Raw genomic sequence first — 26919 nt, forward strand, 5'->3', positions numbered from 1 at the left:
TTGTGTAGAATTTTACAGTGGTGCCATTTCATTTGTTTTCGATCCATTATTTTCAGTGCCTGTTTGTACAGTGATGTGACAGGTTTGACAGTTGCCTGTGAAGCCTGGGCCCATACAGTTACACAGTAGGATAAGTGAGAAAATATCATGCCATGCATGCTACTGCAAAATGTAGTTAAACTATGTAGTTCAACTACATGTAATTCACTCCTCCCCAACACTGTTAATTGGTAATGCAAACAAAACACTTGCAAGAGTTTCCATAAACAGTTTAATCACAATATTGTATGTCATTTAATTTTTAAGCCAACTTCATTGGTACAAAAGTACCAACTACTGAAGCATGTGAATACTTATTTTAGCACCGACAAACTGACATTTTCAGCTAATAGACTATCTACATACAGTATACATTACACTTAGAGGTGAAATTGTCTTTACATTGAGCCAGTTTAAATATATTATACAAGAAACATTCCTATATTTTAGGTGATGTACTAATTTCTCATAAACCGCAAAAGTGAACATAACGAGGTGTGTTTGTGGAAAAAAAAACAGCTAAACGTTTTTGGGTGGATTCATACAAAATAAGACAGAGGCGAAAACAGTAACAGCTCTATTCAACAGTTGGTATTCAGAACGTCTTGCATTTGCAACCAGGGTCAAGTCTCAAAGCCACATTACAAAAGCAACTCCACACATTTTGGGGGCCTACAGACAACTTTTTTTGCTTTAAATTATTCTGAAGTATTATGTAGATTGTGCTATAGAAAAGTGACATCGGCGATTATATTATCACTATTATAGTCACATTATTATTTCACTTATGCAAAGCTAGTATCTGCCACTGGGTACGAGAGAGAAGGCACCATTTCTGGCACAAAGGAAGTGCGTCTGCGTCATCTATTGCACAACCAAAAGAGGCGCTATCAGTAGCTAATGTCAGTACTGGATCTATCAGTAGCTAATGTCAGTACTGGATCTATCAGTAGCTAATGTCAGTACCGGATCTATCAGTAGCTAATGTCAGTACTGGATCTATCAGTAGCTAATGTCAGTACCGGATCTATCAGTAGCTAATGTCAGTACTGGATCTATCAGTAGCTAATGTCAGTACCGGATCCATACCAGCTACCGATTATACACTGTGCACAGTGTGCGATGTGACATTGCCAAGCAAAAGATTATCCGGTTGTCTTTGCAACGCAAACAATACCACTTGGAAACACTAGAGGGGACGAGGGGGAAATTGAAAAGTTGCCTGTAGCCTCTTTAATGTGCACCCACATTTTGTCTGAAAAATATATTTTTTCATCTCCTGTGCCTGCGTTTCTTTGAATCTGTGTCTTTTTCCAGCTTTCCCTCTACTCATCTCTTTACATTGTTTGTGGCTGGACTGCACACAGGCTATGTAGAATTCAGATCACAATGTGAGCCCTTTTCTGAAAATCAGATGGTAATTTTTGATTTTTGTGTCCCGGGAGCGGTCTTTTAATAAAAGTCGCACGGGAACAGCAAGTGTTAACCACGTCCGTCATGATTCTGCTTATGGCAGTCTTCTAAATATTATCACCAGATGTCTAACCTGCTCTTGAAACACCTCTGAACACAGCATGAATAAGAAGGTTGGTGATGGAAACGCTCTCTGGATGGCTTCCAGCAGTCCATCTTCTCTCCACTTAAGCTTCACAGGCGTGCTTTCCTTCAGAGAGTATGACGTACTCCATCTTCTGGACAGTTTTAATAAGAGGGGCAGAAGAAGTGATGTTCTGGCTGAAGTGTTGTATGGAAATGGAGGGGGCTCCTGCTTAGTAGCCCTGCAGGTAAATGCTTGAGTCTATGGGCCACAGTCATCAAAGCCCACGCAGTCTGTACATGTCAGCATGAAGCTCTCAGTGCTTCTCCAGGGCTTTGGCCAGCAATTCGTTGAGGCGGGAAATCATGGGTCTGGGATCGTCGTTCAGGCCTGCTGCGATCATGGCATTGTCGTAGATCTGCAACACGCAGACAAAGTTAAAGGAAAAATCAATAAGCAGCCCACCTAAAGGGTAATGTCCATAGACATAATAATATGGACGTATCCCATTAAATTTCATTTTCCTGGCGGAGTTCAAATGGTGGATGTCACCATCTTGATTTTTCGTCAGCAGAGTGGGAGGGAATGGGTTGAGTCCTTCCACACCTCACGTGAGATGGGAGTTTCCCAGAGCCGCAGCTCCGCCTGCTATTGGTCCGTGATCGGCAAGCTGCGTGATCACTGGACAGGCGATCTGTCAATCACCCCCTTTTCCATCATCTATTTTACTCCAAACGGGCCAGTTATATAAAAAAGTGACCCCCCTAGAGTTGTTATGAAAAGATGAAATTAGCTATATAGACCAAAACCATCTTTCGCCCCTAACTGGAAAGATCATGTTACAAATCAGTAATCAAATCAGTAATGTTACAATCATGTTACAAAGGCATTTTAACACGGGGGAAATGCCTACTGCCCCCGACGCCTAGTGGCCATTCGAGGAACTACAGCTACTCAATTCACTTCCGCATCCTCAGCAGGAAGGGGGTGGGCTTGCCCACTGGTAATGTCCCACGACTAGTTGATAGGGCCGAGCAGGTTCACATTACCTGTTCTAGCAGCAGGCCAGCCAGGTCAGAGTTGGTCTCCTTCAGTGCGTGCATCTTCTTGATGAGCTCGTGTCTAGAAGATGGAGAAGATGTAGAGGAACATGAGAGCTGAACACTCACAAAGCCACACTAACTCAATTAACTAATAACTCCTCTTCTTTTTTATTTTATTTCCCACAAGTCTAATTCTCTCCCCACCCCTCTCTCTCTCCCTTACCCAGCATTGATCTCCAGTGTGGGCTGAAGGATCTGCGCTCTCTCCTCGGTGTTGCGGCCCACCTGCTGGGTGCGGAGGAAGTGGCGTGCAGCACCCATCTCCAGCACGGTGATCATAGCTGGGTGGGTGTCTAGACGAGGAGTCACCTGGGGGTCAGAGGACATAATGGATGACTAAGGGTGTGTGCAACAATTAAAATTTAAGACTTTAAAGGTCCCATTCCGTGCAAAAGCTGTTTTTACTTGTAAATGCATATATACTGCTGTCAGCCCTCCCTGTAATGAGTGGTCACACGCTCAGAACTGCCACAGTTGGATTTGTCCCTATCCAGCGTCCCCCTGCAGTCTCCTCCAAGCCACACCCCCAAACGCGTCGTTTGCCCAGAGAGGAATCTGGAGAGAATATCGACGTCACTAGCTTCCTCCTGCATACTGCGCGGGTCCCTCTCACACAAGCTACCTGCACCATTTAGTCTATAGCCACAAAATTAACACTTCTAGCTGGAGCGACGCCAACTGTACGCGATCCAGCAACTGCAGAGGTGCATTCGGTAAGTCTAGGCATTTTGAGATGTCCTCTTTAGCGTAGTACCGTTAAGTTAACGATAACTCGCAACCTAGCGTGCTGGTCCACAGACGCTAATCTGATTGGCCGCTGGGAGCCTGGGGCGGGCTCTCCCTCAGCGGCCAATGGGAACTGTTAGTTCTGAATATATTATAGAAACAGGCCATTCTTGGGAAGCGACCAGATGAGGAAGTGAGAACTCCGTCACAACAAACGGGGTTGCAATATTTTCGACAGATTAATCCAGAATCATGTGTTATGGACCAGAGACACACGTTTTTAAGAGGTTACAGCTGCACGAATTGGGACCTTTAATGCCAGTTAGGATGACATATCAGACCAACTTGGAAACAAAAAAAATGGAACATGAAACCAAATTCCATTTTATTTTTTCCCCCAATTCTGTTTTTCCAATTTAATTTAGGGGTTGGGATTGATATATTCTTAGGGTTTTTTAATGACTTGTCTCTCTCAGACAGCCTCTTCAACTTGTTTCTCAACGTGAAAACCAAGTTGTGAGGTGCAGTAAGTGTCCCACGCAAAACACCCCCCCTCTCAAAACACCCCAATCGAAAACTGAATAATTTCTCTAGGCCTATTTTACAATTATTAAATAATTTAGGTTACTACAATAATTAGGTTTACTTTTGATTTTGATCATTAGGGCTACTTTTATCAATTTCTGACAAATTAACTCATTCAGGGCCAGTTTAGGATTGCCAATATTTAGCACAGGCCAAAGATTTTCATAATTGTTGGTCATCTTTCAAGACCCACAGTAAATTATCTATTAGCACCAGAGTGATTTGCAATACCTCAAAATGAAGATGTACGTCTCTGGGTTCACCAGGGAAAAAAAAGTGAGCTTTTAGCATGTTCTGTACTCTACTTATAGCCATTTATATACACCCTGTTTTCCCCCAAAAGGTCTCCCTGAGAAAATAAACAGGAGAAAAGGCAATTTTTGTAAAAGGGCACAATCTCAGGCAGAACTCACTCTCAATTCTTTTATTTTGAACTGTATTGACATCAGACATGTAAATATTATTCGTTAGGACACAAATGACAAAAAAAATATATATATATATATACACATGAAGTGCTTTTTTTTTTACATTCAACAATACAGTTTACTCGGTGTGAGTGAGTGTGCAGACAGACAGACAGACAGACAGACAGACAGACAGACACACCGACAGACAGACAGACAGACAGACAGACAGACAGACACACACACACACACACACACGATCCCCCTTTTAGATTTCTAACCCCACATAGGATAAGCAATAACCACGCCCTGTGGCGCTGGGATTGGCCAGGAGCAACACTGGAGGGCACGCAGCCCAGCGATTTCATGAACCAACTGAATAGCTCTTGAGAAAGGACAGCGGGCTGCTGTGACTGCCGCTTCTGCCTTGTGTGTTTATTTTGTTTTGTTCTGGTCCACCAGTCCTCGTCCATGTCTCCCTGTCATATCCTCCCTGCTATCTGATCGTTCCCGTTTTCCCCTCGGCTATTCAACACGTCCTCACCGCCCTCGCAAACTGATCGATCATTTCCTCATTCCTCCGATGATCAAACACATCTCTTGATTACTTTCTCCCGTTTTCTCCCGGCTGGCACAGAGGAAGGCGACTCCAGCGCGCCGAGGCGCGTTTCAATGGCGTTTCTCCTGTCTGCACAAGGAAGCGTTACCCGTTTTCTGCTTTTCCTCTTGCTCAATTTCAAAACAACAGCTGCGGTATGTGTTTGATCGCGTGTTGTCGGCTACCCTTTGAGGATAGGGACCAGATGACATGTCAGAGGCTGGGAAAGTGTTTGCTGCACGCGCTGCTCTAATAAAACCAAAAACACGTCAAACACGTCTTTGGCGTGGATGGCTATTTCTGATAACACGTCAAAGACGTATTTGGCGGTGAATAAGTTAAGGAAAATTCTGCAATATTCCATGTTTCACAGTTGATTCCATTTTAATTACCAAATTCCATGATTCCGTCCATTTCTTCTGCATTGTGGAAATCATATGGCCCTATGTAAGAATGTAAAGACTTTAAAACTGAAACAAAGTCTTAAAATGTTTTGCTACAAACTAGAGAAAAGCAATCCAGGCACTCCAAACATAAAAATATAACACAGAGGAAGGAAATACTTTTTTGAAATGATTTAGTCACTACAATAAAGGCTTTAATATTGCCTTCCTTGGCATTATATTTTTATATTTGGAGTGCCCAAATTGCCCTTTACTTTGTAGCACTCTTGCTCACCCCACCCTTTTCCAAGAGTAGCCGACATGTTGTTTGCTTTATATTTGACAATATAGAGAAAACCAGGAGCTGCAGACACCCTGGGCTTACGTGATCAACTGCATAAGCCTGAGTTGATACAGGAGACAAGTTCTCTGATAGACAGAAAAAGTCCCATCAAAGCCAACTCATTTATTTTGGTTACCTTGATGTTGGCGACTCTGGGGCCCAAACTGTTCCTCATCCAGGCCATCAGATCATCTGCCTGCTCCTGTGTCAGACGCTCTGAGGCTACGGAGAGAGAGAGGAAAAAAGACAAGAAACCATAGTCATGATTGAGGCCCAGGCAGCTAGAAGTGCTTCGCTACACAATCAAACGATGTGTGGAGACATGAGACCTGGCTTGCTGTCCTGGAACTTCTCCTCCTTGTAGTGGTCCACCACGATGTCCGTCTCCACGGAGATCAGCTTCTTCTTGTCAAACTCCCTGAGGTGCAGCAGGGTTAGCTCATCAAACTGCTCGTAGCAGAACAGCACCTGCACACATAACACACACACGGAAATTAGTCAAAGATTTAACTGTCTGTATTCTAACTGTAGCGCAATTTGCGTTGTCTGATTTCTCCACTCTGGTCCACAGGGAAGCAGCTGGCTGCCTGCTTCTCTGCGGATCCCACTTGTGTAGCGCCACAACATGCTGAATCCCACTTGATTTGGGGGCGGAGCATGCCAGGATTGGCCAACGCCAAATCCAGTCCTCAGAATTGTCAAATCAAATCATCGACACGCTATGGCCCGCCTCTCAACTCTCTGTCATCTCAGACAAGATTTGTTTTCAGTCCGATACGTCTCAGAGCCTCGCGCCACATGGGTTCAGGTCGTCTTTAACATTAACCTCTACAATTACTATCATCTCCAGTCACGTCCACACATCTCACCTCCATGTCCTTTTGTTTCATGGCCTCGTAGTAGGGGGAGTGTTCTGCAAGATGGCGGTTGGGGGCGCACAGGTAGTAGATGTTGCGCGTGCCCGCCTGCATGCGGGAGGCGTACTCCATCAGATTGGTCCGCTCGCCCGCTGGCAGGGCGGACGACTCGTACCTCAACAGCTTAGCGATGTCCTCCTGCATCAACACAGCGAGTGACACCAGAGAGTATGACTATTCATATTCGCAGCACTGGTCATGTCTGTAGAACACTGGTTTCCTATGCAAAACAAAAGATCATACAATTATTTTATTTTTTAATGAAATTGCTTCTTTATGTGACCTTGACGTCCTGCTCCTGGGTGGTGACGATGCCTTCCCTCATGAACAGGCCGTAGTCCTCGAAGAACTTGTTGTATTTCTCCGGCTCCTTCTTGCCCTGGTCCAGCAGGAAGCGGATCACCCTCTGCTGCAGAACGTCACGCAGCTTCCTGCAGCGCCGCGGAAAGACGGAAGACAAACAAATAATCAGTGGATGATCTAATGATGATTATTAATTCATATTGCTCTATTGCTAATTAACTGAGCAATTGATCGAAAGTGAATCCATGCGTACATATAATGAAATAATGTTATACAAGTAGAGATTAATAGATAAATAGTAGGTGTAAGCGAGCTCGTGACCGGAAGGTCGTCGGTTCAATCCCCGGGACCGGCAGGATAAATCTGGGTGGGGGTAAGTAAAAAGGCAGCGCTTGCCCCTCCCTCATTACCACCACTGAGGTGCCCTTGAGCAAGGCCCTTAACCCCAACTGCTCCAGTGGCCAACAGATCAGACTGTGGTTGTACTGGTCAGCTTCCAGAAATGAGTGTGTGTGTGTGATATGAACAGGGCGCTCCTGAAAAAGAGAGCATTGCTCTCAGTGAGACTCCCCCTGTATAAATAAAGGTAAAAAAAAAAAAAGGCAACCCAGAGAAACAAAAGTGATTATGTCAAACACCAGGGAACAAATCCAGTGCGCTTGACAGCTGATGACGACACAAAACTGATAATCTACCTGATGAGGGCGCTCTCCTGCAGCAGCTCTCTGCTCAGATTCAGCGGGATGTCCTCACTGTCCACCACACCTACACACAGGACTTGAGGTCAGAACTCAAAAATCCACTATAGTATCATCATGCATGGAAGAAAGCAGTATAGAGGGGCTGTAGTAAGAGCAGACGGGGGCAGCTGGGGGTCTGGACCTCTGAGGAAGCGCAGCCATTTGGGCAGGATGTCAGCGGCTTTGGTCTGGATCAGCACCTTCCTGCTGTACAGGGCCACGCTGGAGCCCATCTCCCTGCTCACGTCAAACATGCTCGGCTTCTGTGCACACACATATTGCAACAGAATTATTACATCATGCTCACGCAACAATATCATAATCCTAATGCATTTTACTCATTGAGCAACTCTCAGGCGTGAATATGTGGAACTGCGTGAAGGTGAAGCAGGATATTGCTGAAAAACAGCTGCAAGTCCAAAGTCAACACTGTGTGTGTGTGTCTCATCTGAACCCTCCTCACCATGTCAGGGACGTAGAAGATGCTCCGGATGTTGAGCGGGGCATCTGCGCGGTAGTGCAGCGTGTAGCGGGGCTTGTCGTACGACTGAGCGACGTAGCGGTAGAACTCCTCGTGCTGCCACTCACTGATCTCCTTAGGTTCCATCATCCACAGGGCCTGGAGGGAGACAGATGGTGAAGCTCATTTCTCCGACATTTGGTAGCCTGCAAGCAAGCAAGCAGGCTTGCAAGTTACGTTAATCAGGATCCACATTCTTTTTGTTTTGAGGTTTTTTTGGGGGGCATTTTGTGTTTGATAGGACAGTAGGCAGACAGGAAAGGTGGGGAGAGAGGGGATGACATGCGGCAAAGGACCACGGGTCGGATTCGAACCCGGGTCGGCCGCGCGGAGGACTAAGCCTTTGTGGTACACACTCTACAGGGTGAGACGCCCGAAGCTCAATTACCCTTTTTTTTTAAAGAGAGAGAGAGAGAGAGAGAGAGAGAGAGAGAGAGAGAGAGAGAGAGAGAGAGAGAGAGAGAAAAGAGATACAGTATGAGGTTCAAAACATGCAGATATCATTAAAGTGATGCCTTATTACATTTATCCTTCAGGTAGGACTGCAACTATTAACAGTCAATAATTGTATGTTGCAATTCCACAGTAAACAGTTGTAGAATACTGGCTTATTATAATCAGCAATATTTAAACATTTACCGTAATTTAGAATGTCCGCCATCACAATTCATTCAAAATGCTGAAATTATTCACTGTGAGAAGGAAATCAAATCAAATGTGTCATGCTTTATGTGGAAGTGACAGTCTTCAGAGGCAGAAGTCATCACATCGCCAAAATACTGGAAGTGATCAGATTTATTCAAACGAGTGGAGACATATTTAGAAACCTCCTGAGAAGGATACCCAGTATAAACAAGTGTTTTCGTGTCAAGCCCAAGTGAAGGCAGCAGCAGGAGCAGAGAGGGAGAGACTCACCTGCAGAGTGTTGAGTCTCCGGCCATTCAGGAAGATGGGGAAGCTAACAAAGTTGCTGTACTTTGTTACAACCTCTGAAACAGATAAAACAGCTTTGTGGTGCCAACAAGTACAGAATCCTGTATTATGTTACACTTAAATGACATAATTAATGATACAATACTTGATTTGAAATGTCGGTTCTACCTTTAACTCTGTCCTCAGTGGCAAACTCCTTGCACTCGTCTTTGAGATGCAGCACAATCTTGGTTCCCTGTCTGACACCGCTGGCTTCAGCGATCTCAAAAACGCCAGAGCTGGGAGAGCCAATCAGAGAGCAGGTCTTAGGAATACATGTACTTATATTAATTTTCACACGTGTGTGCGTGTGTGTGTCTGTGTAACCCGTGTTGTGTTGTCCCACCGCAGCTGGGGCTCGAACCGGGAGCCCCTCACTCTAGCAAGCAGGCTAAAACCCATATCGGCTCCAATTCTGTAAGGTTGTCAAAAGTATCAATACCAACGATTAGAAAGGGACACAATACCCATAACAGTATGAAAAGAGCAGTGAAGCGATGGCTGCTGAGCTGCTGACAGCCAGCTCACTATGGAATGTGTGCATTGTTTGTAAGTTACTGTACATGCTGCATGTATATATTGTTGATGTTGTAGTTTTTTATATGCCTTAAATGGCTCGTGCTCTGCCGAGTCCCGAGCACTGATTGTTTTTTACAAACGAGGACCACAATGGAAACAAGTCCTGGACTTTATTGTGTGCGATTCCTCGACAATGTTAATACTGGTGTATGGGTTTTATCTGTTCATTGTGTATTTTTAACATCGGTCTAATATAAATTAATTCATCGCTACCAGCAGTGCTTTCTCTTAATGAAAAATCAAACATACTAGTGACTTTCCCCTCCCTACCATTGGCGGGTATCTGTTCCTTCAACAAGCTCAAAGTGTTCTGATCACTGGTTCTGATGACTAGAACAGGGGTAATCTTTTGTGTAAGTGCAACGTTTTTGAGTTTGATCAGGCCTAGATTCAGGAGTAGGACGGACACGGGTACGGGGTACGATGGCGCAGGCGGTAGCCTCACAGTTAGAAGGTCCTGAGTTCGATTCTCGCCTGGGACACTGTGGGCGCTGTGGTCGTGTTCCCTCCCATATCTTCAGTGCCTACTGCCCAGGTGGGTTATCTCGTCGTAAGGGCCTTTCTCTCTGTGTGGAGTTTGCATGTTCTCCCCGTACCCCCCAGGGGGTTCCTCCGTATATAACCCCCCCACTAAAAACATGCAGAAGATCAGATCGTCATCGTCATCCGACCAGTGACGACAACATCCGAAGTTGGTCCCTGGGCGCTGTACGAGAAAGCGACCACTGCTCCTGGCCTGCCCCTCGGAGGAAAGGACATGCCTGGATGGGTTAAGTGCAGAGGACACTTTTCACCGGCCACCGTCAGCATGAGTGTGTTGTGGCCGCATGCATGTATTGTGGTGTTCGTGTGACAATAAAAGACGGGCTTGTCCGTTACGAGAGAGACAGTAGTCTGTCCGTCCACCTGTCTTTGTTTATTTTTATGCCTCTTGATGTGTTGTCAGAAATTCTAGTATTGTGACAAACCCTTAGCTTCTGTCTAGAGGGTCTCTTGAGGTCTCGGGGAGTGAGGTTTACCCGCTGAGAGTCGCGACATCTCCATTCACTCCAATGGACCAGTTTTTTACTCTCAAGAGTTCCCGGAAGTAAGGTTCTGGATTAAGCAGCGCTGTCGAGTTGCAGCAAAATGGTCAGTTTGTGATGTACTTTGAAAGGGTCCGACGTTTAAAGAATCAAATTGTATATTATCAGCTTTATTTTAGCATTCAAAAGTAGCACGAGCCTCCTTCCTGGCTATTCATTGGCTACTGAGTCAGGCATTTTGGACCTCCACTGGCACCACTCTTACTAGATTGCTGTGGCCCAATCCATCCCGGTTCTCCTTCTCGCCCTTTAAATAAAGCCCCTCGCCCCTTCCTCCCTCTCTCACCCGTCTGAGGACCACTTGTATGCGGGCGCCGCTGGATCAGCGGCCTGGGAGTAGACGTCCACGCGGTCGGCCACCATGAAGGAAGAGTAGAAGCCCACCCCAAACTGACCAATGATGGTGCTGCTGGCCTCCGCCTGGTTCTGCAGAGCATCCAAGAAGGCCTGCAATGTGAAGAGGAGAGGAATATTGCAGTAGTGCGACTATCCATGCAGGACTGACAGCCATGGCAAATAACAAAATATACAGAGACGAAAGGCAGTGAAAAGGATGTGGATGTGATGGAAGAAGATGAACAGCAGCAGCTACCTTGGATCCAGAGCGAGCGATGGTCCCTAGGTTGGCCACCAGCTCCTCTTGGTTCATCCCCACTCCTGTGTCCTGTAAGAGAACAGAGAAACCCAGGCAGTCACCCTAAGGGAGTGGTTCTCAAATGCGGGTCCGGGGACCCCCAGGGCTCCTTGAGGGGGGCCCCAGCCAAAAAGGGGGTAATTTATTTTCACTCTAATTCCATACATAAGTAACACAATGACTAATTTGGTCATGGGTTTTATACACTTTCTGTAATAAAACATGTAAAAGCATCAATCTTATTATCATATGGGGGACCGTGGGACAAAATCCTATCAAATGGGGGTCCGTGGTCTAATCTTTGTCAGTTTAGGGGTCCCTCATGTGAAAAGACTTGAGAACCACTGCCCTAAAGTATCATAGGCTGTAGTACAATATTTATCCACCAGGTGGCAAAATATCTCAAAAAACCAGAACAGAAAGTTGTGACAAAAAAGATCAACTCAACATGGTGGTGTAAAACCAATAAAACAGAATAGATTGGCTATTTAAAAAAATAAAAATAAAAAATAAAAAGTAAAATAACATATTCAAAGACTGAAGAGATTCCCCTTAAATGTGTGCAGGCCGCACACCTTCCACACAGCGCTGACGCTCAGTGACATGGGGGTACCTACCTGGATGGTGAAGGTGCCCTTGGCAGCGTCAGTCTGCAGATGGACCTCCATGGGGGCCGTTTCCCCGCCTCCTGTGATCAGTCTGTGGCGCAGCTTCTCCAGGGCGTCGCTGCCGTTGGAGATCAGCTCCCTGATGAAGACCTGAGGGGACGGGGAAGGAGAGAGCAGCGTTCCAGTGAGGTCTTCAGAAATGAGAGGTTAACTTGGTTCATTCAGTCTGTATGAAACTAGCTTATAGCTCGGACACACTACCCGACGGTTGTCAGTTGCTGTTCTTTTCAGATTACACAACTTGCTGTCTTATAAATGGAGTCTTTGTGGTTTTCACACTATATGACTGAGCTGAGACACGGGATCACACATTACAAGAGATTTCACCAGGACAATCCCAGACGAACACATGCTTGCACAACATAGGCCAATCTACAGACTTGGTTCAAAGTCAGAGTTATTATGTTTATTGCCATCTCAATTATTATTTTGTGTTTCAATAGATAATAGAATGATCTTAGTAAACATCTAAGATTTGCTTAGCTATTTAAATGCTTTTTAAAGTTGTTGTTTTTTGGGGTGTGGGACAGCAGTTTGCACCAAACCGGTAGAATGGCCCATACTTTCTCCGTCAGACCACTTGCTTGCCTGCAGCCTGCTGCAGACATCACCCTGGCTGTGTCTGTCTCACTACGCTCTCATTGGCTGTAGCACGTTGATGGCTCTCCCGACACGACCAGATATTTAGTGGGCTAGATAGCGATCTGTCGGGTCTTCAAAAACCCTTGATCAGGGCTTGGAGCGTCTAGACTGAACTGGGCATTACAAGGTAGTTGCAGATTCAGAATTCCTTTCTACCATATCTCTCTCACACACACACACACCTACCTCCTTCTCAGAGTACAGGGACCTGGCAACGATGTCCAGCAGCTTTTTTGTCTCAGCCTGAAACTCATGTTTGGAGAAGCCACCTGGATGGGTCAGGGATTACAACAAAGTTCAGCTGAGTGTGATCGCTGATAATACTCAAGAATGCTTGTAAGTATGCAGCTATTGCACCACCTTGCACGTCCTCCGTATCGCTGATGATGGTGTGCAGTGGCTCTTCTTCAGGGACCTTCTCGGCCTCCTGGGTGCTGTAGGAGTGCTGACTGAGGCCCAGGTGGGGCTGCTGGGAGCTCCACACCCTGGGGCGACTGCACCACCTCTGCTGCTGTCCCACCTGGCCGTCTGACGGTGGGGGGAGGAAGTCGGTGAGGTTATTGAACAAGGAAGCTGCCATTCAGGGTATTGTTGACATCTTTTGTCTGGAGGTCACTTACCAAGGTTTTACCACCCTGGACACTATACATCACCAGCCCAATGTTGTTTGGTATACATCACTTGTGTATTTACATTTTATTGGTTGAGATGGTACAGGCCAGGGGCTGTAAACTTGTTTGGGGGGGTCTGGGTTGGTTATTATCTATGATGAGATGTACTAGTGAGAATTGTATGTTGAATCTACTTTTTATTATTTTGTTAATATTTGATCTCTGTGAGTCTGTGTACATTCTAAGTGTAAAAGGGGAAGAAACACTACAATGACTGAAAGTGAAGAATCTGATAATTACAATAAAGCGTGTCTACAACGATCCAGGCAATCCCTTAAATGCAGTTGCCATAAGGTTATAATTTCTCACAAAGTTAACGGGCCAGCAAACCATGATCTCGTGTTATTCAACTGTTATGTGGCGGCTGACAGCGGGACAGATTGCACAGCAGTTGCACCAGCATGCTAGGCTAACGGAGCTAACAGCCTCACCTCCAGTGAAGGAAGCCGTGGAGACACTCCTGCTGCTCAGCCGCCGTCCTGACGACAAGAGCCGCTGTGACCCGGCTCCCCGAGAGCCCAGAGCAAACTGCACCAGCCTGACAGAGCGAGACATCTTCACACAGGGAGACAGCAAATTTGACCTAGTACGAGTCTACACCACACACATACACAACTGACAGGGACACACGCTGAGTTGAGCGCGACGGAGCCCCGGTGCCAGGAAGGACCTGTGGCGGCGCGTTAAAATGACGTCAGCGTGGAATTCATAATTCATGGGTATTCTTCACGCTGCCTGGCGACAAATATTAATTATCCAATTGAATGCCATTTTAATATACAAATAATGTGTGTTGTAAATGATGCAATAGGGTTGCAATGTAGCAAAACGTGCCTAAGCTCACCTGGGCTCGTTTATCGTACAATATCTCCCTGTTGTGTTTAATGTGGATGTGTATCTAAATTTGCCCTTGAAGGTCAAAAAGGTAGCTGCCTAAAAAAGAAGTGTAATCGTCAATTAACTAAAAGTTTGCTGTCCGCAAATTTGTAATTAATGTTGCCAAAAACAGGCATGAGACCATACTGTGTGGATGCTTCAAAAAGATTAAAATCAGAAGCCGTGTCTGTGGCACACAGGTTTATTTAACAATATGGTATATAAGTACGAAATGAGCATTTTAACCAGTTTTTACAGTGATTTCATTCTTATTTTCTGCATATTTACAGTACTATCTAGCTGCATAATTTACATTAGAGAACAGTTCATCAATTCAAGTTTAATGCAAGAGGGGGGGAAAGGATGCACAGAACTCTCTCTAAACACAAATCAGCAGTCAAACGAGTATTTCCCACCACAGGCAAAAGAGGTTCAGGACTTCATGAGAATTTCTTTAGACTGAAGGAGAAACAAAGCAATTTTTAAAACATCTGCAAGACAAATACTGGGCCCAAGCCAGTAAAATGAACATTCCGGCACCTGTGAATGAACAAGCGTCAGTGCGGGTTTCTCCACACCTGCATGTTGTGTTTGGGTGTGTGCAATACTTCCTAGTTCTATACAAATATGTTAATCTCCCATAGACTCTGCAAAGAGGAAAGAAATTAAGTCTTTCTCGAAGGCATGTCCTTTTGAAAAATGGTATATTAGAATAAATTAGCCAGGAACAGAGAAACGGAGCAAGAAGTGAAACCTGGCAAAAAATTCCCAGACAAATTATTGTACAGTCTTCTCAACACAAAAAAAACGATATTAATTTTTGCAAAGGTACAAAATAAAAAAAGAATAATAAAATGAAATATATTTTTTTGTTTTGAGAAGTTTTGTTTAAAAAAAGTCAATACCAGAGCATAACAAATGAAAAACTAATGAAAACAACACAAAGACCAGGGCAAAACTCTTTCATAATCATGGCTGGTCTGAACCAAAAATATATTCTTTGTGTCTTAGTTGTCTTCTTTTTAAACAGCAATTATTCAAATCCCTCCATGTGTTGGAAGAAAAAGCAGTCTCTTGGTATAAGGAAATGTTCACAGTCTGTAGGCCTCATATGACTCATTGTATTTTCTTTTAACTTTTTACATCAGTAAGTACAAAAAATTCTCAGTTGAAAACACAGAACAAGGCCTTTCTTCTCTCTCACGAAATGCTACAATCCTTCAACAAATTTCTCTAGCGTGTCTCCCGTGGTGTCGCCCACCATACTCATGTCATTGCTTAACCCCCCTCGGTTTGGTGTGTTAAGCTGTGGGAGCATGGCACTCTGCTCCGGCGTACCCATGTGTCCCTGCTCCATGGAGCCTGGCATGGGGCCTCCCAGGCTGGGGTGTGGGGAGTGGAGGGCACCGTGCTGCGGAGAGGGCTGGGGCTGTATCCTCGGAGAGGGACTGGAATGCGGGGGTTGTTGCGAAGGCGGACAGGGCGATTGCACCGGGGCTGGGGAGCGTACTTGGTTTCCCAGGGCGTTGGCCATAGCCTGGCCAGGTAAGTGAGCTCCTCCCTGGGGCTGGCCTTGGAGCATGTGTTGTTGTGGGCTCATGGAGTTGGACTGGGCCGGAGAGCCCATCTGCTGCTTCAACATCTGCTGCTGCTGTTGCTGCTGGAGCATGCGCTGTTGTTGGAGCAGACTCTGGGGCCCATCCATGCCCATGCCAGGCTGGCCCATTTGGGACATGGGTGGGAGCTGGCCCATGGGCCCCCCACTTCCTTGCATAGCCATCTGCTGCTGCATGCGGAGCTGAGAGTAGCTAGCCCCACCTGGCTGCTGCTGGGGAAACTGACCGTGACCCTGAGGCATGCCCGCCTGCTGCTGCTGTTGCGCCTGCTGCTGCATCTGCTGCATCCGGAGCAGCTGCCTGCGGTACAGCTGCGGGTTGCCGTTGTGAGCAGCGGTCATCATCTGCCCTTGGGGGCCCATAGGGGCCATACCCTGGGGCCCTGCTTGCTGAGGAGGCTGCTGTTGAGGTGGCATCCCCGGCCTCTGCACCTGACCTGCCTGTATGGCTGCCATGGCCTGCATTCCTGCCTGGTGCCCCAGCATGGCCTGGTTCTGCTGCTGCTGGCCCTGCGGCTGCTGCTGCGGCTGCTGCTGTGGCTGCTGGTTGGCCTGGTACTTGGCTGTCCTCTGTTTGATAAAGGCAGCCATGAGGTGGGGGTTGGACTTGAGAATGAGAAGGACCTGCTGTTGCTGCTGGGGGGAACTGGGAGATTTAAGTGTGCGCAGCAGGTCCTGCAGGGCACTAGGAGCGATGTTGCCAGGAATGCCCCGGGGCATGCCCTGCTGCTGGGGTGTCATGACCTGCTGTGAGGGCCCCTGGGGAGACATGACTCCCGGCATTTGGAGGCCCTGCTGCTGGGGCATCATGGGCCTCTGCATGAGCTGGCCCTGCTGTGCCATGGGAGTTCCCTGAACCTGCTGAGGGGCCATGGGCCCCTGCTGGGGAGGCACCTGCTGCTGGGAGCCCTGGGGGTTCTGCATGGGATTCTGCATCCCTGGACCCCACTGGCCCTGCTGCATGGCCTGCATCACTTGGGGGCCCCGTGGCCCCTGCATCATCTGCATCTGGCCCGGCATGGGCCCCACCATCCGGGGGTGGTTCATGGGCACTCCATTCATAGCGTAATTCTGCTGCTGCTGCTGCTGCTGCTGCTGCTGCTGCTGCTGTTGCTGCTGCTGCTGCTGCTGCTGCTGCTGCTTGGCCTTGGCTACCATCTCAATCTGTCTGGCCACCTTCAGGGCCGCCAACAGCGGCTGCTGGGACTGCTGTTGTGGGGGTTGTTGCTGAGGCTGCTGTTGGGGCGGCATGTTGTGCAGGGGTGACTGCTGCTGATGGAGTGGGGATGACTGGGGCCCTGGTTTGCCCTGTGGGACTGGTGTCGGGGGCTGGCTGCTGCGGCCATTGTTGGGGAAGCCTTGGTTGATGGTGGCAGGGTTAGTGGGCTGCTGTGGTTGGGGCTGGTTGGGCATGGGCTGGGGAGTCTGGGGTGTGTTAGGCTGCTGCACGGAGGTGGGGGTACTGGGGGCAGTTGAGGTAGGAGATGGTTGGGGCATACCCCTTCCTGCCATGGTGGCCATTCTGCGCTGCATCAATTGAGCCTGCTGGAGCCGGTGCTGCAGCTGCTGCTGGCGGAGTTTGTGCTTGATGTTCAGACAGAAGGGAACAGGACACTTGTTCTCCTGACAGTGCTTGGCGTGATAGCAGCATAAAGCGATGAGCTGCTTGCAGACGGGGCAGCCACCATTGGTCTTGCGCTTGCAGCCCTTGGTGTGCTGCACCACCCTCTTCATCTTCTGGCATGACGGCAGGGAGCAGTTGGCGTTGCGGCACTGGCAGGCGTGGACCAGGGACTGGATGCAGCGCTGGATGCTGAGACGTCTGCTCTCCTGAGGACTCTTGGAGGCCTCTCCACCCTGGCTGTTGCCGTCGTCGTCCAAACCCAGGCCCCACTTCACCATCTGGTGCTCATGGCCCGCTGCACTGTAGCAGTTGATGCATAGGTCAAAGTCCTAAGGAGAGGGGGAGGAATACCACATAAGGTTAAGATTTGCATCTGACGCAAAGCCACTTTCAACTCATGAAAATTCCAACGCATTTCTTGTGTGCCATCATTTCGTACCTCGCAGACGGTGCAGTGCCAGCGCGTTTCCACGTGGTGCTTGCACTCGTTGCAGGTATAGACAAAGCGATCCTGGCCCTGGTTGTGCAGCTCCACCAACATGCACATGGTGCTCCATTTGCATCTCCTCAGAGAGCTGAACTCCAAGTGCTTGTCCCTGGCCAGAGTCAGGAAGGCGTCTCGGCCGTCCATCAGGTCACAGGTCAGCATCGGGTCAGGGTCCATGATGGGTGGCAGGGTATTAATGACCGGCCCGGCATGGAGGTGGATTACAAAGAACACCTTGTGTGTAGAGAATGGAGGAGAGACGGAGGTGTGTCACATAACTGAGGACGGTCACAAATGTGCTATACATGTCGGATGTCACAAGACTCAGCACAGTCCTATATACACAATTGTACAATTTGAATCCTAACTTCTCTATAGGCTGTCAATTTAGTAAACGTCATCAAAATAATATGTTGTGGAGTTGACTTTATCTTCTCAAATAGTTATAGTAAACATCAGCATTTACGGAAACCTTGTCCAATCAAATTGCTCGGCCGGAAATAACTGTTGTATAAAGCGCCACATGAATGGCAGCAGTACACTGATTTGTCAAATATAAAAGAGTGAAATGCAAAAAGCAACAACAGGAGGGTTTAGAGCTACGAGGGGGTTTCCCACCTCCTTATGCTTCTCCATGCTGGCGTAGAGCTTCTGGGACAGATCATTGGCTACATTCGGCATCCCAGGCTTCTTCTTATTGGCCCGACTGACGCTGCTCTTGTTTTTATTGGTCTTCTTGCTATTCTTCTTCTTGGCATTCTTGCTGTCAGCGGGGGCTCCCTGGTTAATAGATGGACATGGGACATTCAGAGAGGGCGGAGATTGCACAAGAGGCAAGATGAGGTTATGCAATTAAGCTGAGTGGTTATACAATGCCTGAGTGGTTGCTGAAAGCTTTTATATAATGAGGACTTGGGGATGATAAAAATCGGGGGTGAGACAGGGGGGTGAGACAGGGGGGTGAGACAGGGGGCTGAGGCACTGGGCTGTTGTTTTTGGCATGATAAAAGCGTTCTTTTTGTAAAAGCCATACTTCTACGCTCAGTCCAGCCATATGTCCCATATGTCTTACCTCTGGAGTCTCGCAGGAGGCCGTGTTCTCCTCCTTCTTCCTCTCCTCCTCCTCCTGCTCCAGCTCCTTGATGCTCTCCTCCAGCACGTTGGGCCAGAAGTCACCGTCAAAATAGGGCAGCTCGTAGGCGCTGGTCAGCCTGTCTTCTGTTGCCTGCTTGAGGATGTCCTGCACACAGATACGACACTCCCATCAGATAACGGTAATAAAGGGCCACTTGCCAGGTTGTCGTTAGATCTTTCATTAAGACTTATTCCAGTTAGAATTCAATGTATGATAGATTTTGCCACTGAAATAAATATGACTGCACGTATTCCATGATAAGCTGCGACCAAGCTTGGTGCTTTGAGTAGGCGTGGCATAGAGACCCGCCAGAATGAGTCCGGAAGTGTATACTTCCGGGTTCGTGAGAGGAAGTCTATGGGGACTTAAAATGGGGGTTTAGCTTAAATGCATAAAATAGGGTTTGTGGTTAACAACAAATGTATGGCAACGCGAATTTGGGTTCAGCATGATAATCTTCACAAACGTAAATCACTTTTGGAACGTAAATGTGTTTTTTTAAACGCGATTTTTATAAAACGCTTCAAAAGTGGCTGTCTGACAGCGGGGGGCGGGTGGGTGGGAGTATTAGGCTCCTCCACATGCACTCTGTTTACAAACTTGTGTACAATAAAGATTTAAAGTGTGGGGAAATGCCTTTGCCCTGTCAAACAGCTGGAATACAGACATCTGAGAGGGAGGCACACCCCACACTTTGAAAATCGCTGCTCTAGAGTAAACCCTTTTTGTGTGGATTGCTTAGATCTTATTAAATTGTGGACATTTATTCATTCCCACTTATTAGACAATAGACACTATCTCTGATGGTAAAATGAGCGTAAAAAGCAAAACACAGAATTCAGAAAAATTCAAAGGGGAAAAAAAATGAATTTGGGATTTGTTGCTTTTTCCTCCGTTGTAACGTATTCGTACCGAACCGTGACCCCGAAACCGAGGTACGTACCAAACAGTGACCTTTGTGTACCGTGATACCCCTAGTTAATGTTAATGATATTGTCAACATATTTTACTGGGATATAGTGAAAATAATTTAAAAAAATCTCCTGGGGATATAACTTCAATTAAACAAACTAAAAATCACCGTCTCGCGGTTGTATGCCTCCGCCAACAAGTGAAGTTCCGGGACTATTGCGAGGTAAAAAAGTGGTCCATTGGAGTGAATGGAGTTGTCGACTCTTTTATATATACGGCTCTGGACTGTCCTATGCCTAGCTACGGCCCATTTTCCCTAGCCCCGCCCCTTACTGACCACGCCCCATCCCACCACCCACATCCCCCTAGCCACTCCTCGAATCCCGAATCTACGACCTTCCTATCCCTTGCTACAGAATCTTTTCCCTATCCCCGCCCCCTTCCTTGATGGAACGGATGGACGTGAGGTCTTGGTGACCTTGAACTCCATCCAAGTAGACGTTTGAGCCAAATTTGAATAACTTCCCTCAAGCCGTTCCTGAGATATCATGTTAACGAGCATGGCACGTAAGTACGGACAACCCGAAAACATAATGCCTCCGGCGAAGGCATAAAAATAGCTAGTTCTCACCTCTTGATGATAATCACAGAAAAAAAGTCCAGTTTTTAATACATTTGGGTAAAAGAACATCATCATACAGATATAAGATTCACAATTTGCCTCTTACAATGTGATGGAAAGAAAAACTCACATCACAGGACAATCACAACTGTGTCACAACACAAAATGATCCTTTTAGTCAAGAGGTCTTGATATACTGAATATTCCACTTTAATAACGCAGGCGTGTGACATTGTGACCCCTTGTCTGACCTTGTAGTCGTGTATGATCCTCTCAGCGAAGGCCTTGTCCAGCATCTTCCTGTACCACTCTTGGAGCCTCTTGGGCTTGGGGATCTTCTGGTCAGCAGGATGGCAGTGGAAAATGTAGTCATCTCCTTCACTGGGCGGGCAGGCCCAAATGTGACCCATCACATACCTGGGCGGGACAGTTAGTTATCAGCAACTTACTTAGCACTAGCACAAAATGATACTGTATACTGGACCGGTACTGGTCATCGAGAAGATGCAAGGAACTGCTTTGTGCAACACTTTCACCTACCCCAGTTTCTTGACATATTCCAGGTAGCCTATTAAGATCTCATGGTAGACTGCAGTCCTTAGCAAACGGGGTTTAAAGAAGTGAATACTGTCCAGGTATGATATGTAAACCCGCCTGGAAGAGACACAAGGAGCTTGTTAAAGGGGCAGTACACGCAAAACCACAAAATCAACTTTGAGAAAAACCTGGGATGTCACGGTCATGTGTTCACTGGGGTTTTACCTGGTGTTTGGGGAGGGACACTCCGAGCCGTACTCCTGGACATGCATGCCGAAGAAACAAACATCCACTCCGTCTATCTCTTCAAATGCAAAAAGTGCTTTGGTTCTGTAAGGGAAGCTCTCCACCATCTCGCCAGAGTCCACAAACCTGTGGAAACAGAGGGGCACGGGAAAAGTTACAAACGCTGAAGTAGTTTAACTCACAATTAAACTCTCCCATAGTGTTTTCTGTCCATTTGTTTTGTAGCTGTCTGGGACTGTCTCCCATAATTTTGGTTCTCTGACCCAGGTTCGCTCCTGGTAGATGTAGTTTGCAGTTTAAGAGAGGCTCTTATTTGCATATCATCGCTGTCGTTCCAGGACCTCGAATCTCCAAAACAGCAACTTTTCAGGAAGTTAAAAAAACCTGTTTGCTCTTAAAATACTGAACCAAACGTCGTCAAAGTTGGCACATGTCTTAATTATAGTTAGTTTCCCGATGAATGTGTCATTACTTTATTAATATCTTACCTGGATAAGCTCAAATGATGTTTATATTATCAGTCCGACTTGGAAGCACTCTCTCCCGGCCAGTCAGGCGGGAGAGAGTCGTATGCTCATGCACGAGCCCCAAGCTCCGGGCTGCGCGCAGCAGCAGCAGCAGTGGCCCTCGCCTCTCATGGCTGAGGCGGGGGCTTTGGCATTGGGATGAGAAGTCTGACATAACGTAGTGTTAACGTTACTTTATTCTCGTCAGAAAACACTCCGATTTGCATGTTAAAACAAGTTTGCAGCCTAGGAATAACTGGAAAACATTTGATTGATCTATTAACGTCAGAGGAAGCCAGGATGAGTCAAAACGATATGAGAAATACACAGCACGTCTGCCGTGTGACTTTTCCGGGTTTACGGTCCTGCGTGGGGGGGTACACACAGAGGTAGGGGGGGAATTTCGAGGTTTGACTGACAGATTGAGGGCGAATGGCGTTACGAGATTTACTCACAAGCTCGTTTTAATGCTTTTCCATTGGTTGCATTTGTTAAAAACCACACAGAGACGTGAAGGGTGACCAATGGCACTGATTTATGACAAAAAGTAAAAAAGGGACATTCGAGGTCCTGGCACAACAGCGACGATATTTAATTGAGGATATATGGATGACTATGCTGTAATTAAAATCATGTTGTTGTTGTTGTGGTTTTGGGGGGGGGCTGAGCAATAGTGCCAGAATTGTCATTGTACTTAGATTATTAAAAAAAGGAATGTAAAGGAGAAACTGCTACTCAAAGATGAAACAATTTGAACTTTGAACGCAACGCACAGTGGCAAATTCGAACGGTGCGTGACGCCAAGGGTAGTGCCGCCACATAGTTGAGAGGCATCACTCTCCCCACAGGAAAACAACAGCACAGCGGGCGCCAGAGAGGGTCTGGTATTCCTGTAAAGTGACCCATTTGTATAACTGTAAAGCGAAATGCATCAACTTGCCCTGTCTGCAAGACACCCCTCTAAATCCCACGACATTCCAGAAAGCCCATGACCAGGAGAAGCCTGTTCTTCCTTTGCCATGTGATACGCCCTCTGATTTTAACAAACGCTCTTACAAACGCTCTTGCCAGATAGGAGCGAAACACTTTGAACAGCACGTGAAAACCCTTACCTAGACTTCATGCCGGGCTTGATCTCCACAGTTTTGTCAGAACTGGCAACCACCCGGACAAACACCTCGCCGGCATCTGGGAAGTTCTGCCTTTTCAAGTACTTGTTCACTCTGTCCTCAATGTACGTGCCCAACCTTGTAGTCTGCAACCCTTGACAAATGCAAAGCCATTCAAGATTAATTTCGTTATTTAAATGGTGTTAAATGCATGGATTGTTGATCATGAATCATAATGTACAACTTACTTTTGGCTGAAAACTTGTTCTCCTGTCTTGTTTTGCTGGACTTCTTGAGACAGTTGTCACATATAAAGCTAGAAGAGGAGAGGTCAGAGGTCAAACAGTTTGAGGGTTGTCAATTCCGCTTGTCTCAAAGATGGATTGTATGTGCTTGAATGGATGGGGGGTGGGGTGTCACTTACCCTGATGGCCAAATGACATCGTAGTGCAGCACACAGATCTGATGCATCTTCCGTCCACAGTCTTTGCATTCAACAAACCTGAGGACCATTTTTTTTTTTTTAGATGTTTGTGATTTCCTTACAAAGTCGGTGAAGATACATTACTGTCATAATCAGCATTACTGCCATCACAAAAAAAATGGGAACAGTGGAGCCACGGCTCCAGACAGTACTCACGGTTCAGGGTCCAACTGGTCATTTTTCTTCTTTTCAAACTGCTCTTTTGATATCATGCTGCAGGGGGAAAAGCGAGAAAGAATAAGCTCATGTTGACTTCTGTGATTGAAACGCTTTGCCACAGAGGGGAAGCCCATTTCGACATTTTTTATGTCTTTTTTGGTAACACCCCGATTATTTTTGGAAAGAGGATCATGGAGTAGCGTTGACAGCCACCCGGGCGGGCACGGTCACGGTCACTTACGTCTGTGCCTGTGCCGGGTCGTCCCCCAGGGTCACGCTGTTGCCCTGGATCTCGTTGAAGCACTTCTCACAGAAGTGATACCTGTCGGCAATAAGACCATATTTGGGTGAACTGCAGCCAGCTCACACAGTAGCAGCACACACAGTAGCAGCACACAATAGAAATGACCATGATTCTGATCTGATTCAAACTGACACATACACTATGTGGGAGAAAGATATGGTCAAACGCTATGTTAACGACAGTAAATTAATGTCAACAACAAATGGATGTTAACGAAACTATCTAACTAACTAACTAACTAACTAACTATCTAATATCTATCTATATAACTATAACTATATAACTATCTATCTGGAATAGAAGGGGGGAAAAGTGTCACTACAGGCATTCATTTCACAAGCAACATGCGTTATGAGGTGGTGAATAAATGATATGATCATGCCAGGAGTGAGAGGTTGAGTGATAATTCAAGTACAAGTGTAGAGACCCTCTTCTCGGTCACGTGACCAACTGAATTTGATTAGAGACCACATGAACCCAAGTGGCGCGAGGGTCGGTGACGTATCAAATTGAAAACAGATATTGCCTGAGATGAAAGAGGGTTGAGAGGCGGCACGTAGCGTGTCGATGATTTGATTTGACAGTTCTGGGCACTGGAGTTGGCGTCGGCCAATCCGGGCGTGCTCCGCCCCCAAATCGAGCGTGTTCTGGCGCTACGCGAGAACCAGGCAGCTGGCTGCTTCCGTGTGGACTGGTGCGGACATGCCCAGGCAAGAGCGCTGCCTGCCGGCTTGGAGCGTCGACTAGCCACGGTAAAGAGGCGCGGTAAATACTATATTCCTGGAATGCGAGTTTAACGAACCAGTTACATGTCCTATGCATTCTACATCAAATGAAGACATTACCGTTTGTTTTATTTTGTATGTTGCATACTTATTGGCCAAGAGTATTAAAATTATGGCCTTAGAAAAGCCTGCCCGTGTAGGCACTAGGCGGCCATTTGCCTGCAGAATTTTCTCCTCGAAATGAAGATTGATTGATTGATAGCTGCCATGTCGTGATATGATTGGTTGAAATGGGGTAGAAATTGGATAGCACTTCGTTACGTCACCATACTGTACATTACAGTTATGAATGAAATCCTGAAAAATGAACGTTTGATGTGAAAAAGTGTAAAAAAAAAAATGAAAGAAATTTGATTTTTGCGATTTTGTTTTTGGCATACATTATTAAATAGGTGCACTGAATATCCAGGTATGTGAACTCAAATAAATAAATAAAATATATTTTTGGGTTGAGCTCGTCTTTAAGGACAAGGTCTATTCACATCAACAGGTCCTACTACAGTATGCTTTATGCAAACAGGTCCAGTTTTGTCAGAGGCAAAGTAACCAAGAGGCCCACGCAGGCACGCAAAACATTGTTTCCTTTTGCCTTGCTCAGAACTTGTTTGTTATTACACTGGATCCATTAAACTCTCATAAGCATGGGCATTGTGCCAGAAGAGGTATATCATACGTTGATACAGCCTCACAGCATTTAGTAGTGTGTATCGGCAGTAAGTGAATGGCGCTGCATTGGAGTGGCTACTGGTGTGCAGTAGCGGATTCTGTGCAGCAGGGGGAACATTGGAGCTGGTTGTGGGGCACAATAGACTCACGAGAACAACAAGCCCTGGATCATGCATATTCTCCTTGGACACAATATATACCTCTCAGTGGTGTCTCTTAAGGGAACGATGGTGTGAATAAAGCCCTTGGCACCTTGGGGATATCTATAGCTGTCTGTTAGCGGTAGCATCATTAGCGATGGTTTTGTCTTTTGAGGGTTCAGTAAGTAGGGCAGCCACAACTTTCACACCTCCACCCCTCAGTGGAGTCAGCGTGCAGTCTTACCTGTTCTGGTAGCTGTAGTAGGTGCCATCCCTGGAGATGGTGCACAACTGTTTGCCATAGCAACACAGCGTCTGGGGCGAGAACTCGTTCTGTGGAAAGACCAGACCAGACAGAAAATCGTGAGGGTGATCAAAATGTGGCCCCATCCTGTGCGTGGCCAAACACCTTCTCGGAGCATTCTCTTGCACTCACCCTCCTGCCACAGCAGTAGCCCAGGCCCTGCATGACGGGGTCGATCTCGGCCTCGAACACCTCGGCCAGCTTGGAGCAGTACTTGTAGACGCGGGACGTCTTGCGGTTGTACAGCCAGGCGTTGTTGAACATGAGCCATATGTCGTCCACGTACTGCCAGGGCTCCTGGAACTGACCCGTGTCCAGCTTGCGCTTGATCGTGGACAAGTCAATGGGAGTCTTCACTATGTCAAAGTAGTCCTGTGTGAGGTCAAGAGAAGAATCAGCTGGAGTCAACGACTGAAGCTTGACTGGGCCTCCGATGGTCCAGTCAAATTTGTAATTCAGGTGATATTGGAACAGAAAAGGTATTTGTGTGTGTGTGTGTGTGTGCGTGTGTGTGTGCGTGTGTGTGTGTGCGTGTGTGTGTGCGTGTGTGTGTGTGTGTGCGTGTGTGTGTGCGTGTGTGTGTGCGTGTGCGTGTGTGTGTGTGTGTGCACACTTACAGGGATGCCCAGTAGCATGGGATCCACAGGTTGCCTGAAGGGCAGTGACTCCGGGTCTTGCCTGTAGAGGGACTCGAGTGTGGGCATCAGGGCCTGTCTCAGCTCCTCAGGCTTGAAGACTAGACAGACAACCAAAATACTCTTATTTGAAAATGACCACAAAAACGGCACGAGGACTGCTATCTGTTAATACAGGGATTTTGAGGCAGAGCTAACTATGCTAGTAAGCTACAGTACAGGCCTGTGCCAACTGCCAAGCCCGGCCGGACTACAGATTCTGATGAATGTGCACAGGCATAACATGGGTAACATTTCACAGCTGTTACGGGACGTGTACGA

The 26919-nt window shown here is 46.8% G+C and overlaps 2 protein-coding genes across 2 annotated transcripts in view; both read right to left on the bottom strand.

The window, feature by feature from the left end:
- Window positions 1-295: 295 nt before the first annotated feature.
- trap1 (TNF receptor-associated protein 1) lies at window positions 296-14027 on the bottom strand. The gene is made up of 18 exons (XM_083649138.1): window positions 13884-14027; window positions 13142-13309; window positions 12968-13050; window positions 12089-12229; window positions 11430-11501; window positions 11124-11284; window positions 9303-9412; window positions 9117-9190; window positions 8145-8300; window positions 7824-7944; window positions 7637-7706; window positions 6922-7069; window positions 6591-6776; window positions 6051-6189; window positions 5858-5943; window positions 2843-2988; window positions 2626-2698; window positions 296-1994 (listed from the first exon to the last, which is right to left on the bottom strand). The coding sequence occupies exons 1-18, from the start codon at window positions 14005-14007 to the stop codon at window positions 1893-1895; spliced, it is 2160 nt and encodes a 719-aa protein (XP_083505264.1). The 5' UTR covers window positions 14008-14027; the 3' UTR covers window positions 296-1892.
- Window positions 14028-14525: 498 nt separating this feature from the next.
- The window catches only part of crebbpb (CREB binding lysine acetyltransferase b), a gene marked incomplete at its 5' end in the record, with an annotated part of 86138 nt that continues 73744 nt past the window's right edge, over window positions 14526-26919 (bottom strand). The window contains 15 exons of the mRNA XM_083649853.1: window positions 14526-17896; window positions 18007-18288; window positions 18673-18834; window positions 19127-19294; window positions 20975-21140; window positions 21264-21377; window positions 21486-21632; window positions 23125-23275; window positions 23370-23437; window positions 23546-23623; window positions 23762-23818; window positions 24006-24086; window positions 25904-25992; window positions 26096-26335; window positions 26581-26699. Coding sequence (XP_083505979.1) covers window positions 15539-17896; window positions 18007-18288; window positions 18673-18834; window positions 19127-19294; window positions 20975-21140; window positions 21264-21377; window positions 21486-21632; window positions 23125-23275; window positions 23370-23437; window positions 23546-23623; window positions 23762-23818; window positions 24006-24086; window positions 25904-25992; window positions 26096-26335; window positions 26581-26699 — 4280 coding nt within the window. The 3' untranslated portion in view covers window positions 14526-15538. The remainder of the gene's footprint in view (window positions 17897-18006; window positions 18289-18672; window positions 18835-19126; window positions 19295-20974; window positions 21141-21263; window positions 21378-21485; window positions 21633-23124; window positions 23276-23369; window positions 23438-23545; window positions 23624-23761; window positions 23819-24005; window positions 24087-25903; window positions 25993-26095; window positions 26336-26580; window positions 26700-26919) is intronic.

Source organism: Poromitra crassiceps (genome assembly GCF_964638095.1).
Source record: "Poromitra crassiceps genome assembly, chromosome: 13".
NCBI lineage: Eukaryota > Metazoa > Chordata > Actinopteri > Beryciformes > Melamphaidae > Poromitra > Poromitra crassiceps.

Coding starts and splice junctions, on each gene's coding strand:
- trap1 (XM_083649138.1), bottom strand. CDS start 14,007: ATGTCTCGCTCTGTCAGGCTGGTGCAGTTTGCTCTGGGCTCTCGGGGA. Junction 7,707..7,823: donor ATGGCTGCGCTTCCTCAGAG/GTCCAGACCCCC, acceptor TCCTGTGTGTAG/GTGTGGTGGACAGTGAGGAC. Junction 2,699..2,842: donor ACACTGGAGATCAATGCTGG/GTAAGGGAGAGA, acceptor TCCATCTTCTAG/ACACGAGCTCATCAAGAAGA.